General features: G+C 30.9%; 1 protein-coding gene across 1 annotated transcript in view; it reads right to left on the bottom strand.

Annotated features, from left to right (window-relative positions):
* Positions 1-4,150: 4,150 nt before the first annotated feature.
* Positions 4,151-16,402, bottom strand: part of LOC108912393 (muscle segmentation homeobox) — a 93,571-nt gene continuing 81,319 nt past the window's right edge. Inside the window, exons 2-3 of the mRNA XM_018717598.2 lie at positions 6,552-6,739; positions 4,151-4,435 (exon numbers count right to left, since the gene is read on the bottom strand). Of these exons, the coding sequence (XP_018573114.1) occupies positions 4,151-4,435; positions 6,552-6,739 (473 nt within the window). The remainder of the gene's footprint in view (positions 4,436-6,551; positions 6,740-16,402) is intronic.

Below are 16,402 nucleotides of genomic sequence, written 5' to 3'. Positions count from 1 at the left end.
TACCAGCAAAAACAAAAATTAAAAAAGTCTACTGAAATTTTGTCGCTGAAAACACCACATGTGGTTCTATCGATGAATAAACCAAAAATATTTTGCACTGAATTGAATTTTGAAATATTAAACTAAACATGACTTTTAGTGATTATTCTTGTTGAATATTATTCTTGTCATAAAAAAAGGTTTTTAATTACGGTTGTGGTTTTATCAGCATAAACAAAAATTAAATAAAAGCAATTAATTTTTCATGTTTTAATTAGTTTGTGACTAATACTGATAAAATTCGAGTCTATTAAAGTTTTGTCACTGATAAAACCACATGTGGTTTTATCGATGAAAAAAATATTATCTTTTGCCCTGAATTCAATTTTTAAATATTAAACTAAACATGATTATTCTTGTCGAATATCATTTGAGACAATGGTGTTTCCTATTTTTTTTTCGAATTACGCTTGTGATTTTACCAGCATAAACAAAAGTTCAAAATAGATTATGTTTACTTCACCTATTACATTTCAACCAATCGGTAGTTATATTTTAATTAATTTTGGTCCAATCATGTCACTATATAAACAAAACTAAAGTCTACTTAAAGTTTTCTCACAGTAAAACCACATGCGGTTGAAACGCGACTGACTCATTACGTTATAACTAATCAAAAGTCATGTTTTAATTAATTTTTCATCAATCAGGTCATTATTATACTGACAAAACTCGATTCCGCTGAAATTTAAGTTTTTGATAAAACCACATATGCTACAAATCTATACGACAATATCTCCTGTTCGTTTACAACATTTGAGGGTTTAGCAATGAAATTCCTTCATTTTACTAATTAGGACAATATGTTTGATTATTGACTTTACTTAATAGTTTTGTTATTATCAACATTTTGACAGTAAGAACTCGATACTATTCTTTGACTTAGTATTCGAGTACTCACATTGAAAATAGGTTCAACAAGGCAATAGCAAAACAGCAATATTAGCAGCATGGCATCACAATGTATGTCGTCGTTCCACGAAACGATTATAATCCTTGCACAATGTAGTTATTGACTAGTAATAATAAAATAACGAGTATATTGCTCGTATAATTCGGAGCATTCCCGATAGCTTACCAGGAAACTGCTGTTGTGGACAAGACGTGAAAAGGAGCGTCTACAATTTGTAACAATTATCGCCAGTCCATCCGCGACTGTCGCCGATAAAAATTATCCATCACGGAAAATTAAAAATAATTGATATGGTGTTTGTTAATAAATAATAAGTAAATAATGTGATTCAATTTATTTCTTCTCCACCGAGTGTTAAATATTAATTATTATGGGTGTAAAGATCAGAACCACAAATGATAGCGTATTATTATGAGGTCATTCCCTATCTCGGTTATTTGTTAAAAAATAAGCAATTTAATCTCCCTTAAAAGATAACCGGGACCATAAAATTATCATGAAAGAGCTCTGCCGACGAAAACAACTCTGACTTTTTATTTTTCTCTAATTACAATCTCTAGGGGACTGTAGCTGAATTTGGCACGTTCACATAGGACATAACAGTTACCTTTATTTAACAAGTCGTAGAAAATAAATAGTAGGTATACATATACAGAATTACAAAATTAATCACAATGTTCAAATCGAGTGGTGTTGATATCCAAAAACTAAAAACCTGCAGCAGATAAAAACCTTGAGTGGCAAAATTTTAAAAAGTCATTCAAAGTTTAGTTCATAGTTTATCAATATTATTCAATTTTCCTGCTACACACAAGGTTTTTAGAATTAATTGTTCTAAAGAACTCAAATTCAGACTAGACCATTATTTTGTTTGTATATTACCTTAATCGACAATATACAGGGTGACTGCGCTTTAAATTATGAAATTACAGGAATTGATTCCTTATTGCAAATAAGAATACAGTGTGTTTCTTTATATTTAGTCACTATACATACAGCTGTTATGCTTGAAGAAAAAAATTAACATCGCAAATGTGTAAAACCACATTATACATTTTGACGTATTTGAATAGAAAACATTTAAGGGAAACATACTACATCGATAATGACTCTTAGCTTATATGTCTATTGCCATAAGAGACAGACCGAACAATTTTTATATCACTGTAATTGTTACAAATAAATATATAAAAATATACAGGATGTTACATTTTGATACGTCGTATCGTATCTCTATTTTTTACACCTTACCTGCAGCTGTTATTTTTGGAAACAGGAAAAAATTGTTATATACAAAAATTGTACGAATGTTTATGAAGCACCACAATTTACATCAGATTGTACAAATGGACTCTGCAAATATGTCGAAATGAACCAACTTTAATTTTTTTAAATGGTACACTAAATTTTTGAGTATTTAAGCAGAACACCTTTTTGCGACAACAGTGATTGAAGGTTTTTTCTTGTGGTAAACTAGATATAACTAAAATAAATCAATATCTCTTTTATTATTAGAGATACATCCATCAAACTCTATATCACTGAAATTTTAAACATGTGTTCTAAATAATATATTAAAACATACATGTATAAAAAATATACTTTTGCGATGTCAATTTGTATGATTTGATACGAAATAATTCGTATAACTTTTATATTTAATCCGTTTTTCTATCTCTAAAAATTAATGTGCAAAGGTTAAGGTTAGGTCAGGTGCAAAATATATATGAATGCAGTGAACCCTATTTTAATTTACAAACTTATTTAAGGATGAGTTAAAATACTGGAAAAAGTGTATATGTGTTATGTTATATCTTAGGAATCTATAAGCAAAGATTGCAATTGATACAACTTATAAACGGGTACTTTTGTTGGTAGAATTTTAATTCCATCACTTTAGGCAGTGGCGTGCCGAGATAGGGCTCCTTTTTTTGGAAAAAAGTACGTCCATGACTTTTTCCGAAAGAATAATGATAAATCAAAAAACATGGGCATTTTTATATAAAATTTTTCTAAAAAATAAGGAAGACATGCTCATTTAAAAGGGGATGGTAGATATCAAGTTTTTTCAGTTAAAATGTTTCGAGATATATTATTCATATTTTAAATCTGGACTTAGCATGTCTGGTCATTAATTTAAGCACTATTATTCATCTCTCACATCATTCTAAGGATTGGTTTTTAGGCAGAATCTATTACTGTTATTTCATTATTAACCTCTTTATTTTTTCCGTTCTTTTTCAGTTTTTGAAAAATATCTGTGAAAATGATATACTTTTTATTAGTTTTCAGAAAAAATACACCCTCAAATAGTGAACTTCAATTCAAATATTAATATTTTACGTATTTACAAACGCAACAATAACTTTAGTTACAGTCCCTACAAATTTGTTGAGATACAATTCCAAGAAAATAATAAGCCAATAAAGTTCTGTTGTCGGAACTACTGTAACAATTTACCGTAGCAGGGGCGTGCCTTCAAATTTTAGTTAAACAAGTTAAACTCGATATTCTTCGACTGGAAATTAAATTCTCTTCTTTTCTTTTTCACATCCATTGGTTTATTTTAATAAGAAATTACACTGAAAATGCACAAGTAACTGCAAAACACATTATGCACTGCAAGCTTCTACGATGAACGCCACGCCGGGGCCGCCAATATCTTTCTACCTCGGGCGTCGCAGGGGTCTTCTTGGAATTCTATTTAAACAAATGTTGTACGGACTATGTGTGAGGGAGATAATACGAACCCTTGATTTGTTTAAAATCATGAATACTAATAAAAAAAATATAAAAAATATCTTTTAATTTAGGATATTACAAATATTTTGCCTATTTCAAATATTATTTTTCTGTTATACACAGGAGGCATTCACAATTCCTACGATTCCTGAAAACTTTTTATCGTATCCGTGTGGCAAGTCGGTAGGTATTAAACAGAAGTATTCTATTTGCACAAAAAAAATTCTGCCAATCTAATTTTCGCACACTCTTCAAATATACTTTGTAAGCACCCTGTATATTAATATGTATTTTGAAATCACTATGCAAATTGAATTTTGGCATAATTTATGAGAGTTTACGATTCGAATCACCCTGTATATACAAAAACCTACGCACGTGGATATCAACAGTGTATTGCATCTAAACGGAACACTCACTCTCGCCCAATCGACGGTGCTCGCTTCCCACCCCCGCCTAGGACATGTGCGGGCTGGAAGACCGTATGCTGCCGCCCCCCTGCGGGGAGGCGAGGTGAGGGGGCGGGGGCGGCTGGGGCAACAGCCCGAGGGGACCCATGGGGGGCCGCGCGCCCAGCAGCGAAGCCAGAGGATGCGCGCCGGGGGCGAAATAGCCCTGCAATGCGGGGTGAGGGTAGAGCGCGTGGGGGTGGCGCGACAGAGAGGCCATCTTCAGCTTCTCCAGCTCGGCCTCCTGCAGCCGCTTGGCTTTGGCACGGCGGTTCTGGAACCAGATCTTCACCTGGAAAAGAAAAAGATTGTTCGGCGGTTTGTTTAAAAAATTGTGTACTGGGCGTCTCATGATAAATGTACAGATTGTTAGTTATAAGTGAGATGGAAAAGTTGTAGATATAAATTAAAAGTATTTTGTGATGATACTGAATTTTGAAAAAGATGTTCTCAAAAGTTATGATTTTTTTTTAATGGAACACTTTTTCAAGATTACAGTGATATAAGGTTTGAAGGGTGTACCTCTAATAATAAGAAAGGTATCATCATCAGAACATTAAGCTCTCCAGATGATGCAGTTACTTACTAAGTATTTGCCAAATTTAAACAAATGCAGTTTGATGGGAACGACCGAATGATCGAGAACGCAACATGTATGCAGGTTTACCGGAATATGCATATTTGTCAAACGTAAACAAATGTCGTATCACGTAGATGGTGCATATCGATGCATTCGAAGCAAGTGAATTTTATTCTCTCAGGAGAAGGTAAATAGAAATAAGTTAAAGGAAACGAATCTGCCTGAATATACGAACAGCAGCATCAACATTTAAAGCAAATTCTGCTGCGTATTGCTCTATGCTTTCGTAAAAAAAAGATTGGCATGAGTATCTGCTAATATTTGCCCCATTTATATTTGGTTAACTTTTCGCAAGTTTATTAATACATTTAGTTGAATACGTCTTATTACTTTTATATTTATTTTTATTTATTATATTTATTTTTGTGCTCAATGTTCCATTTATTATTTACACGTTGGCCTTGGTTTGAGTTGAGAACTTAAGGTCAATGTCAAATCGAAGGTCACCAACATATTGGTTTCCTTCAATTATATCTGAATATTTTTATAGGACCCAATCCTGAAAAGTTGTCGCTGGGTTCGATTTTTTGAGACACCCTGTATAACAGCAAAGTAGGTCTACCCGGGCCTAAATGATTTAAGGAAGTTTTGGATCAAAATTTGTGGATATACGAGGTGATTTATTTCGGTTATGGTTTTTTAATCATATATACAGGGTGCTCATTTCACGAGTCGCACTATTGAAATCTCGGTTATTTTAAGAAACATGAAGAAAAATTTGACACATCTTGAACGAAAAATTAAAAAAAATATTGAGTTCAAAAATGCAAAAATCCAAAGCAGAAGCTGTAACTCTCCATCTCAATAGGTGCGACGGCTAGTGCAGGTTTGTCTTAATAATTTTCAATTAAAAAAATTAATCTTTCTGTTTACGATTAAAAAATTAAAAACGGAAATCAATATTTTCGTTTACTTCGATGACTTCAAAACTAAAAAGATGGGTTGAATTTCTCTCCTGCAAAGTTATTGATCATTAAATTTTGCATTTTTTCGTAACTTGATCGACCTTATTCATCTCTCAGAGAAATATATACCGATGATTTTTTGTCATTAGTTCACATACTTGCAATGTGCTATTTGAAATAATAGAAAAAATATACAATGGAAGTTTTTCCAAATAAAAACGACTGATCCATTTGGGATGAGGGGTTATTTATTCCTCTTTTCTTTCAATAGTGGCAAAAATACCAAATCGATTAAAAAAACTATAAAAAGCTATTTTCATTAGCACCTATGTTTTTTTTTTTCTGTAAAACTGTAGAAGTAAGTCATTGTACGATTAATTTAAATAAGAAAATATTAACTTTAACTCTTCGCATTAATAAAACAGTAGATACTGAATAGGTGTTAAAAAAATATATGTTACTACAATTTCATTCTTTCTTTCAAAAGTTAGAAAAGTTAACATAAAAATAAAAAAGCTTCGTTTTGTCACTGGATTATGTACGTATTTTCACTCAGTATGAAACATTCGAAAAAAAATATCTATAGGGTGAACCACATGGTATTTTTTCCTATAACTTTTTTCAAAAGATTGTTGGTTGTCGATGGTGTATACCAAAAGTTAATTAGTTACCATAAATGGTTAAAATATTATAGCCAAAATAAGTTTTAGTTAAAATCCAGGGATTCACAAATTGTAACCAAGAATTTTTAAATATGTGTGAATCGTCTATTCATGTTGATTTTTCGTTAAAGTTGACTTTTGTAATTTCAATCTGAGTATTACCTAGGCGATATGATTAAATTTTTTCATCTTGACAACTACCTGTGTTTCTGTCAGTCGCAATGAACTGGAAAATTCCGCCCTCTCTGCTATGCTAAGGTACTGCTTGTCCCTGAACTTCTTTTCTAAAGCTAGGAGTTGCTGAGTGGTGAACGGAGTCCTGGGCTTCCTATTTGGTTTGTGCTTCCTCAGGTTACACTTTAATTTAGGGGGCTCCCCGTTGGAATCCACTGGAAAGAAAAGACCATCGTAAAAAAACGACAGAGACAGCTCAGAAACAACTAATATCAGAATTAAGAAAAAGGTTGTGAAATTATTTTGTCAATATCTAGACTTTTTTTTTGACCATCAAGAAGTTGTTGAACCTTAATCATCAAAACAACTAAAATAAAATCAACGAGACAATGTTTTATTTTATCTCTCCCTCATACTGTCTTTTTTTGGGTATTTGCTAGCTATGAAAAAAAATTTAAAAATGATGAAATAAACCCTTACACCAAAAAGGATTAGTCAAGGACTATTTTTACGAAAATAGGTTTGCCCAACTAAAAATCACACTGAAAATAGCAGACAAATAAAAAATACACATCACTATACAGTGTGTCCACGCATGGAATCAAAAAGGTGGAAAACTTTCTAATATTTCATTTTATGAAAAATAGTTTCTGTTTAAAAATTCGGTATTTGTTCAAATGAAGAAAAAAATGTAATCAAAAAAAGTTAAATTACATCTACAATATCGTAGATCCTTGTTGCTTTATAAAAGAAAAAAGCAAGTATATAACAGAATAATGAAAAAATTCAAGTTTATTTCATTACTTTTTTCATTTTCCCCGCAAGTGACAAAATACGCAAATAAATAAGAAAAAAATTGAAACTGTGCCACAAATAAGTAACTTCATACAAAATGTCTATCTTGTTAACATATTCATAAATGTACATAATAATTTACAAGGTATATATTAATTATTATTATATATTGGAGCACTGAAATTTAAATAATCATCGGGTTGAATACACAATTAAGTTACCATAATTAAATAATTTATCAAGCCACTATGTAACCACGGACAAAAAAAGTATATATAAAATTAGAATTATACCGCAAACTGGCTATTAAAATTTTTATTGGCCATTCATTATAATATTACATTCGTTTGCGTTGTTAGACTTGGAATACCTGAAAGAATATATAAATGAATATAAATAAATATGAGGCTTTAATAGCTTCGTCCAATATTAATAACATTATTAATCAAGCATTTGTAGTGTATTATTAAACTATTAATTGGTATTAAAAACAGATATGTCAAAAGCATAGGTAGACTGCACAAAATTAAATCAGTTGCATTAAGGTAACATAGTTTGCTTGATTTGATTGCAAATTTAAAAAAAATACAACAAAAGTTTACCTCCAGTATTTACATTTCAAAAAATATGTTGTACTTAAGTGTATTTGTATTAATTTTGTTCGGTCTAAGAAACGGAGTGATACTAAAACAGATATTCTTCAAGGTATCTAACTTAGGCCCGCACTATTCTTTGCGTTTATCAGATTTCTTCAATTATTTCTACAACTGTCACAACTTCAATCATTTTGTTTTTTTTTTTTTGCAAAATAGATCTTATCCACTTAGGAACTTGTTCCTGGAGTTTGACCAGTACGACAAATCAAATCAAATCAAAGAACAAGAAAATTCATAATGGAAATGGTATATATGGTAGCTTAATTAGCTTGAGCATGTTTAGTTTGTTCTGTTTGTATTTACTGTAACATATATTTTGTTTGTTTTATTTTATTAGTTTTATTTTATGTTCATGTAAATATTTACATATTTAAATTTTAAGGACGTACTTTGTACATTAAAAGTCATCAATTCACACTAGACTTTAACATGTATGAGAGAATTGATGAAATGAGGTGAAATGATTGTAACAATTATGATAGCGAGACCCATATCTCCACTAAGCAAAATAATTTTGAAACCGATGATATTGCGGGAAATAACTTCTCTGCGAACTAATACTCCGACCAGTATTGAATTAGACTCTCAACATTTAGAAAAAAACTGAGATCATTCGTCAGCCGAACCTACCAGACATACACCGATATCGAGCCTATTGTTATGGCATACTGATGAAAAAAGTAAGTTCGAAACTGGTACATGCCTGGTGGGTTCAACTGAGGAATGACTCTAGCTCTTTACTAGATATTACGGGTACAATTCAAAGCTAGTCGAAGCTTTAGTTCGAAGAGTAGTTGTTTCTCGCCGTATCAACTCGAGAACACATTGTTTTATTTTACATTTTCACCCTATTTCTTTCATCTGGCAACAATAACATCTACACTGATGCCAATCCTGAGGTTTTCCTTTAGAAAATCTGTACCAAATTTTCGGCAATCTCAAATTTCTCCGCAGAACGGTGATTATGACAAATTATTAATGAACTCACGTTTCGCCCGGACCAAGTTGGTACGATTAAGGCCTAATTGTATGTTATTAACATTTTAATTAGTGTGGGATGAGCTGCTGCCGCGACACAGTCCATTCAAGTCTGCAGGCCGGATCAGGGCTTCTGACAGTTCGCATAATGGGCTTTTTATAACGTCTCTCTGGCAGGATATTGCAATATGGGGGCAATTAGGTGGCTATGGGCCGTGCACTGGCCACATTTGTATCTCTCTGGCTTTATAAATATCCCTAATAGAAACGTCTTGGTTCGGAGAAGCAGGGATTTACTTTACAAGAGAGTATTGATATTCCACGAGCAAAGAGGAAAAGTGCCACGGGAGACTTTCTAACGGATTGGTTGCTATACACATACAAAGGCGTATATTTTGGTTTTGTATTATTATTAACATGTTTAGGATTCGCTGAGGCGAGATACGATGCAGAAATATCGTCTTTCAAGAGATTTTTAAAGAACTGGGAATATCCCACTTCTGATTTTTGTGATCTGATCACTATATATTTCATTAAGGATAACTTACAATGTTTTGATCTTATGCTTATGGATCAATATACAGAGGGTTACAAATTAGTAAGTCAACTCATTAACTACATATTCTTTTGAATTAAAATTATGGGATTTTAAAAAATGATTTTTTTTGATAACTCCGGTGATTGTAGAGATATTTATTTGAAATTTAGGTTTAAAATGTCAAAGTGCGAACGGAGGACAGGGGGTTGTGGACCTCCTATTTTTTTGAGTATACCTATGCTTTCCGAATATTTTTTTTAGAAAAAGCGGCGTTTTATTCTATTTTTTTTTTCACTCTCGTAAGATTTTTATTTGGGGCCTCATTAGATATTGTAACTTTTTTGGATACACAAAAAGTTTGCCTATTTAAGATCAAAATATGTGCTAAATTTCAAATAAATACAATCACCGGAGTTGTCAATACAAATCATTTTGAAATTTTAATTTTTACATCCTGTATTTTGAAAATGGGGCTAAGAAATGAAAAGTGGCATAAGAAAAGTTCAATTATTTTAGTCCAAAGAATATTTTGTTAACTGCTTGACCTACTAATTTGTAACACCCTGTATAGTTTTATTCAAAAATTTGGATTGAATACTTATAGAAATTTAGTAATTCGGGAAGTAAACCAGAATTGTTTTTTCTCGGATGCAAAAAATTGGAAGAAATAGAAAATGGAAGAATAAAAACACAAAAAATAAAATAATATTTTCGAAAAAGTACCCTCAGATCTCAAATTAAGAAAAATCTTTTATGAATTTTTTATGAATAAACAACAAAACGAAATAAAATTTCAGTGCCCTATAACAACAAAAAAAAAAAACATGACTTTTTTACCCATGGAAAACCGAGTTCAGAAAACAAACATTTATTCTTCAAATTCACGTAAAGGAAGATCTTTTGATTCCATTTCTGATGCTTTACATTCTAGTGCAACAAGCTTTTGGACCATCAATCTGGAAAACCAGGAAAAGCTGGAATTTTCAGGCAGTTGTATAGAGCTGAACACATCAAGTATATGTCAAGAAATTTCAGTATTTTTTTCTAATTTTTTCATTATTTTAATGTTTTCAAAAAATATAGACATTTTGGTAAAATTTTTATATTAATTTATTTTGACTGGATGTAAGTCGAAAAAAAATAAAAAAATAAATCTGTTTTTTTTTCACTTTTATTTCCCGGTAATTTTTGAGTTGAAAAATTTTCGCACTACCCTAAGACATTTCAATTTCAGACATTTTTTATATTTTACATCTATCACCGTTTCATTCCTCACTCCGTTATGTCTTTTTTTCACTGATATCATAATTCTATATCTGTATCGGTTGTAAATTTTGAGATATTGTCAACGAGTTTAGTATTAATATTCAATGGGCAGTGCCGGAGCCCATAAATATTGATCTAATCAGGAACAAGTTGCTGAAAATTTCCAATTAAAATTGTTTTTTTTTAATCAACCAGCAGAATATGTTTGTCTTTTATTCAAATGACATACGACCATTAACAAATTAGCACCATACTTATACGACTTAGCAGAAATTACTTTCCATTAATTATATTTCTGCTCTTAATAGGTAGCAGGTGTTTTCACTAAATTTACATTCAGAGTTCGATGGGTAATTGTGATTTTAAAGTAATAAAAGACAGGAAAGGCCATTTTATAAATATACAAACTGAATAAATATACATTATATGAGCAGTGTAATATTTAATACGTGATATCATAAATCAAAACATAGATGAAAGTTCAAAATTAAAGGAAACTAATAGGCAAAACTATGTAAATTTTAGTCTAATAATAACTTACTTATCCAATCATCTTCTTTTATATAAAATATTAAGAAGTTATCAGTCTTGATGTTTTTAATTTTAACAATCCGTCAACATAGCCCTGCTGGCTGTTATTGTACACTGAGAGAAACATTAGTTTACATTAAATAATTTCCATTTATCCTAAGGAAATCCTAAGTTTGAATACAGTCTAGCATATGTTGTTTTAATGATAACTTGTAATAAGTTTAAAATCTTGAAAAGAACAACTTTCGTGTAAATTTATTTATCGTGTTTACCATGAAGTTTTAAATATTTACTATTAATTTATGTCCTTTTAACATTAAAGGATTATTTTTATATAACCTAAACATATTATCTTGTAGATTATAAAAAAATCCACATAACAAACTATACACTTGAAGTTTTCATTTGTTGTAATTTGAGTATAAAATAATGATCTAATTATATTGTAATTGACAAAAAAATATATTAAGATATAGAAACTCCAGATGCTAATTTTTTTAATAATTTTATGTACTAGTGATTTTTCTTTAATTTGCATTTGATATATCCAGAAAAATTGAAACTCACGAGATCAGTGAAAGTCATCTTTATAGCAGAGTACTTCAGATCCTAATATTAATTCTTCTACTGAATATATACCTACGAAAAATCTATGCACCTCCATATATTATTAAAGGTTAAAGACTTATGTAGTTCCATCGATACGGCAATATTTTTGTATAATTCAAGGAGTCTACTAATTAGGTACAAATATATTCATAATTTATGGATTGTTTCTCTCATACCAATAAATGTCGCGGCTTTATCGTTAACATATATCATCTGCCTAATTAATTATTAACATATAAACACAGGCCTGCTTTCTTTTCGTGAGATATGTGTGAAAGAGTCGGAGAAGGAATACTTTCAGAGTTTGAAAGCTGTGGAATGGAAAATGCTGGCCGAGAATTTCCTAACGGAACGTTGTCAGGTCTAGGCACGGAAGAGGTTTTGGAATACCTATGTTTAAATTGAAAATAGTTCAGAATTTAAGTCAGTTGTATTTCGAACGGCATAATTTGAATCTCAGCATCAAGCAGCAAATGTATTTCAAATTTGTCAAATATAGGGTGTTCCATCTGAAACTTCCCACATGGAAAATATCGGAATTAAAATAAAGCCAAAAAAACCTGAGACACTTCAGTTCAACTTTTTTACCTGTTTTAAACGAGACAATATTGTCTCGTCTTGTTTTGGTACAAGAAATTAATGAAGACGATCCTGATCGCCGCTTGCCGTTCTGTGAAGAAATGAGTGGTCGTGCCCGAAGGAATCCAAATTTTTTGTACTCAATCTATTTTTTTCGATGAATATACGTTCCAATTGGATGGTCGAGTCAACCGCCATAATTGCCGCTACTGAGGTAATGAAAATCCACACATTTTTCATGAATCTCATATGCAGCATTGGAGGAAATTGAATGTTTGGGCGGGCATACTGGGAGACCTTTCTTCCGACCGAGAAATCTGGATGGAAACATGTTTGTGAATCTACTGGAAACGAATATCTAGCCGAACATTGTGGAAGTATTGGAAAATGACAACGCTGTGCCAGAAGAGGATGTGTGGTTTCAGCAGGATGGTGATCCACCACATTATACCGCAGCTGTGCGTGACTTTCTTAATCAGAACTTTCCAAAACACTGGCTGGAGAGAATGCAGAGAACCAACTAACATTAAAATTAAGTCCATTATTAAAGCTTTATATTGAAAATTGCTCTGTGTCCCTGAAACTGAAATCTTTAAATCGGAAGCAGTGAGCATACAACAGCTTTTCCTATCTCGTATAGTTTGCGAGATAACAATTCTATGCCATCAACGTGATAAAAATGAAAACGTTGTTGGCATCCTACAATTACAGAGGATGGCAATGGCAAAATTATTGCATATATGTAATCTTTTTAAAGTTTTATATCATCTAATTGTTTTTTTTTTCTTTATTATTATGATTATTATTATTGATTTACGTTTTTTTATTTGGCACACTATTGTTTCTAGCCTTATGTCCTGTAAGTGGAAGTTTTTCTCTTAGGCACAAAATAAGAATATATTATATTGTATTGTATTGTATTGTATTGTATTGTATTGTATTGTATTGTACTGTACTGTATTGTATTGTATTGCATTGTATTGTATTGCATTGCATTGTTTTGTATTGCATTATATTGCATTGTATTATATTGCATTGTATTGTAGTGTATTGTATTATATTGCATTGTATTGTATTGCATTGCATTGCATTGTATTGTATTGTATTGTATTGCATTGCATTGTATTGTATTGTATTGTACTGTACTATATTGTATTGTATTGTATTGTATTGTATTATAATTATATTGGATAATTTTTGTTTTTCGGATATATTGAGCACAGTGTGGATCTGGTCCAACCGATTACGAAAAAAAAACCGTTGAAGTGCTGTTAAATATTAATCATCACATTTAGTCGAACAATAATGAGAAGCAATTACACATCCACGAATAAAGGAATAAATTAGCAATATAGGAATTTTTAAATGTTTAGCAAGTCCAGCGGTCCAAACAAGGCAATTAACTACAACCGTGTTAATAATTTATATAATAATAAATGTCCTTGCTCCGAAAGAAAAAGTGGTACGAGTGGATTTGGCCTAGCTAATTAGTCTATAATTGGCTGTTAATTGGGAACTAGAATTAATGAACCGGACAGTTTTTTGAACCTATCTGGCTCTCTCGTAAATCTTTTTTATTAATTCGGTTCTGGTCGCGTAGGCTTTAGATTTATTCTTGTTTCCTAATCTCGGACTTAATTTTTAATTTGTCTTGGGATATCCAGAACCAGCTCACGAATGCGTACGGCTTCGGTTGCCCTCAGTCTCTTTGTATACCGATAAATTAACACCTACCAGGAACCGATACATTTTAATCGCCCCAACCAACGTTCTAAAACAATTTTTTAAAAAGGAACCAACATACACATTAAACACAAACTTAAAATGTTATCATTGAATTTTGCTTTATACTTTTTTAACACGATAAACATTTTAATATTGACTGTAATTTTCCAATTGAATTCCTTCAAAATATCTTAAAAAAAGTAAATTTTACGAAAATGTGAACAAAAAATGAAAGAAGAAATGGCACAGGGTAATGTCTTCAATATTGGCTGTTTAAAATAGACAATAATGACGTTTTTACTAAAAATTACTGAACTTTTATTACATTCATATTAGTAACTATACAGTGTGTCTCCGGATGGAGTACCGCACTCTTGTAAACTTTTTTTATTGTAGATTCTTTGAGAAAGAGTTATTCTTGATAAAAAGTTTTGCTTATGTTGGGCGTCCAAAAAATTTCAAAATGTGAAATTTTCCCTAAGCTAAGTGCCTTTAATTATTGTTTTCGTTAAAAACTGTATTTAACAAAATTGTTCAAGATCTCAAGAATTGCTTAAATCCGGGATATAGTCGAAAAAGAAGAATAATCACATTTTACAAATAAGAAGACGCGATTTTTAACTATCTTATCTAAAGTAGGTAGAAATTGTAAAAAATAAATAAACTTTTATTTTAAATTTAATATAGGTAATATAAAAACTGCTTGGTAGAACAATTTCGGAGTTGGTTGCCCCCCCCCCCCTAGAAATTCGAAAAAAGTACAAACATTTTCTTAAGCTAAGAATATACTAGAGATTGGAAATAAAATATTTTATTTACTTAAACTTTAATTTTGAAAATTAATATATTACTTAATTTAAAAAGAAAACAATTCAACAACTAGTATAAATATTTGTTGACAAAAGAATTTAAAAATATAAAATTTTATGTTAAAAAGTAATACATTTCCATAATTTAAAAATTCTCTGGAATTTTAAATTAAAAAAAAAAATTATCCATTGGAATCAGAAAAAAAGTTGAACAGTGCAACTAAAGCTATATATGTAATGCAACGATTTTATATGGGGGCAATGAAAAATTAATTTTTTTTATGTTTTTCTTGTATTAAATAGGTTTTATTAAAAATATATAAAAAAATTAATTGACTACCTATTTCTGCCTATAATTTATCCCATCCTCTCCCTTATCTTGTCTCCCCTAGCTAGCCCATTGGGTGGCGACGCCCTTACTATAGGTATCCCCATAAGAAATAATCTAATGGGGACAAGTAGGGTGCCCGTGCAGGCCAAGGTGTTGATCCATAGTGTCCGATCCACTTGTTCAGGAAGTGAACGTCAAGCCAGTTTCTTACTAGAAGTATGGAATGTCCAAGGCATCCGTCTTGTTAAAATATTTGTTTTCCTCTAAATTTGCGCTAGCTAGTTCTGTCAAAACAAAATTATTGCGAATTTCCAAATACGAATATTGAATAAGATTTTTTTGCAAAAAGTAAGGATCAATTTTTTATTATTAGATTTGGATTATCTTTAGTCCAGTATTTACAAATTTGAGATGAAACCACGCCATAGCTGTGAATGTTGATTCCTCAGTGAATAAAATATTGTGATGCAAGAATCTGTTTTCAATCAGTTTTCAACAAGCAATTTATGATTAAACACTGGTTTTAATGAATAGATTTTGTTGTATACTAAAATTCTTTGAATAAGGGATCTGCTAATATCTATGTTTTCTGAACTTTTCCTGTGTGACATCTTTTAGTCCAATTAACTAAGCCTTTAAATCGAAATTTTGTCAACTTGGCTGAATTTTTGATATGAGTTAGTTTAAGGTATATTATAACAATAAGTGAGAGTAATTTTTTGTTCAACCCCCGGCCAAGGGTGGAAAAAGATAAAACAAAGGGCTTTTTCAAGATAACTCAAAAAGGGTAAGAGCTAGAAAAAAAAGTTTTTCATGAAAGTTGTAAAGCAGACAATTCTACATAAAAATGGTCTCTTAGCTTTTTCTTGTACTATTAAAATTAACAGAGTTAGGGAGGCTAGAAGTTAAGGGAAGATTTCAGAAATTTAATTTTGTTAAATCATTAAAATTAACGATTAAAAATTTGATTTTTTGTTATAACTTTCTTATTAAAAATTAAAAAATATATCTATTTCTCTGAAAAGAAAAGTTACATATTTTAGAGCAGATTGAAAAAAAAA

Source organism: Anoplophora glabripennis, unplaced genomic scaffold, assembly GCF_000390285.2.
Source record: "Anoplophora glabripennis isolate ALB-LARVAE unplaced genomic scaffold, Agla_2.0 scaffold685, whole genome shotgun sequence".
Taxonomy (NCBI): domain Eukaryota; kingdom Metazoa; phylum Arthropoda; class Insecta; order Coleoptera; family Cerambycidae; genus Anoplophora; species Anoplophora glabripennis.
Note: the sequence above shows the minus strand (reverse complement) of the source record. Positions and strands in the feature narration are given on the sequence as shown.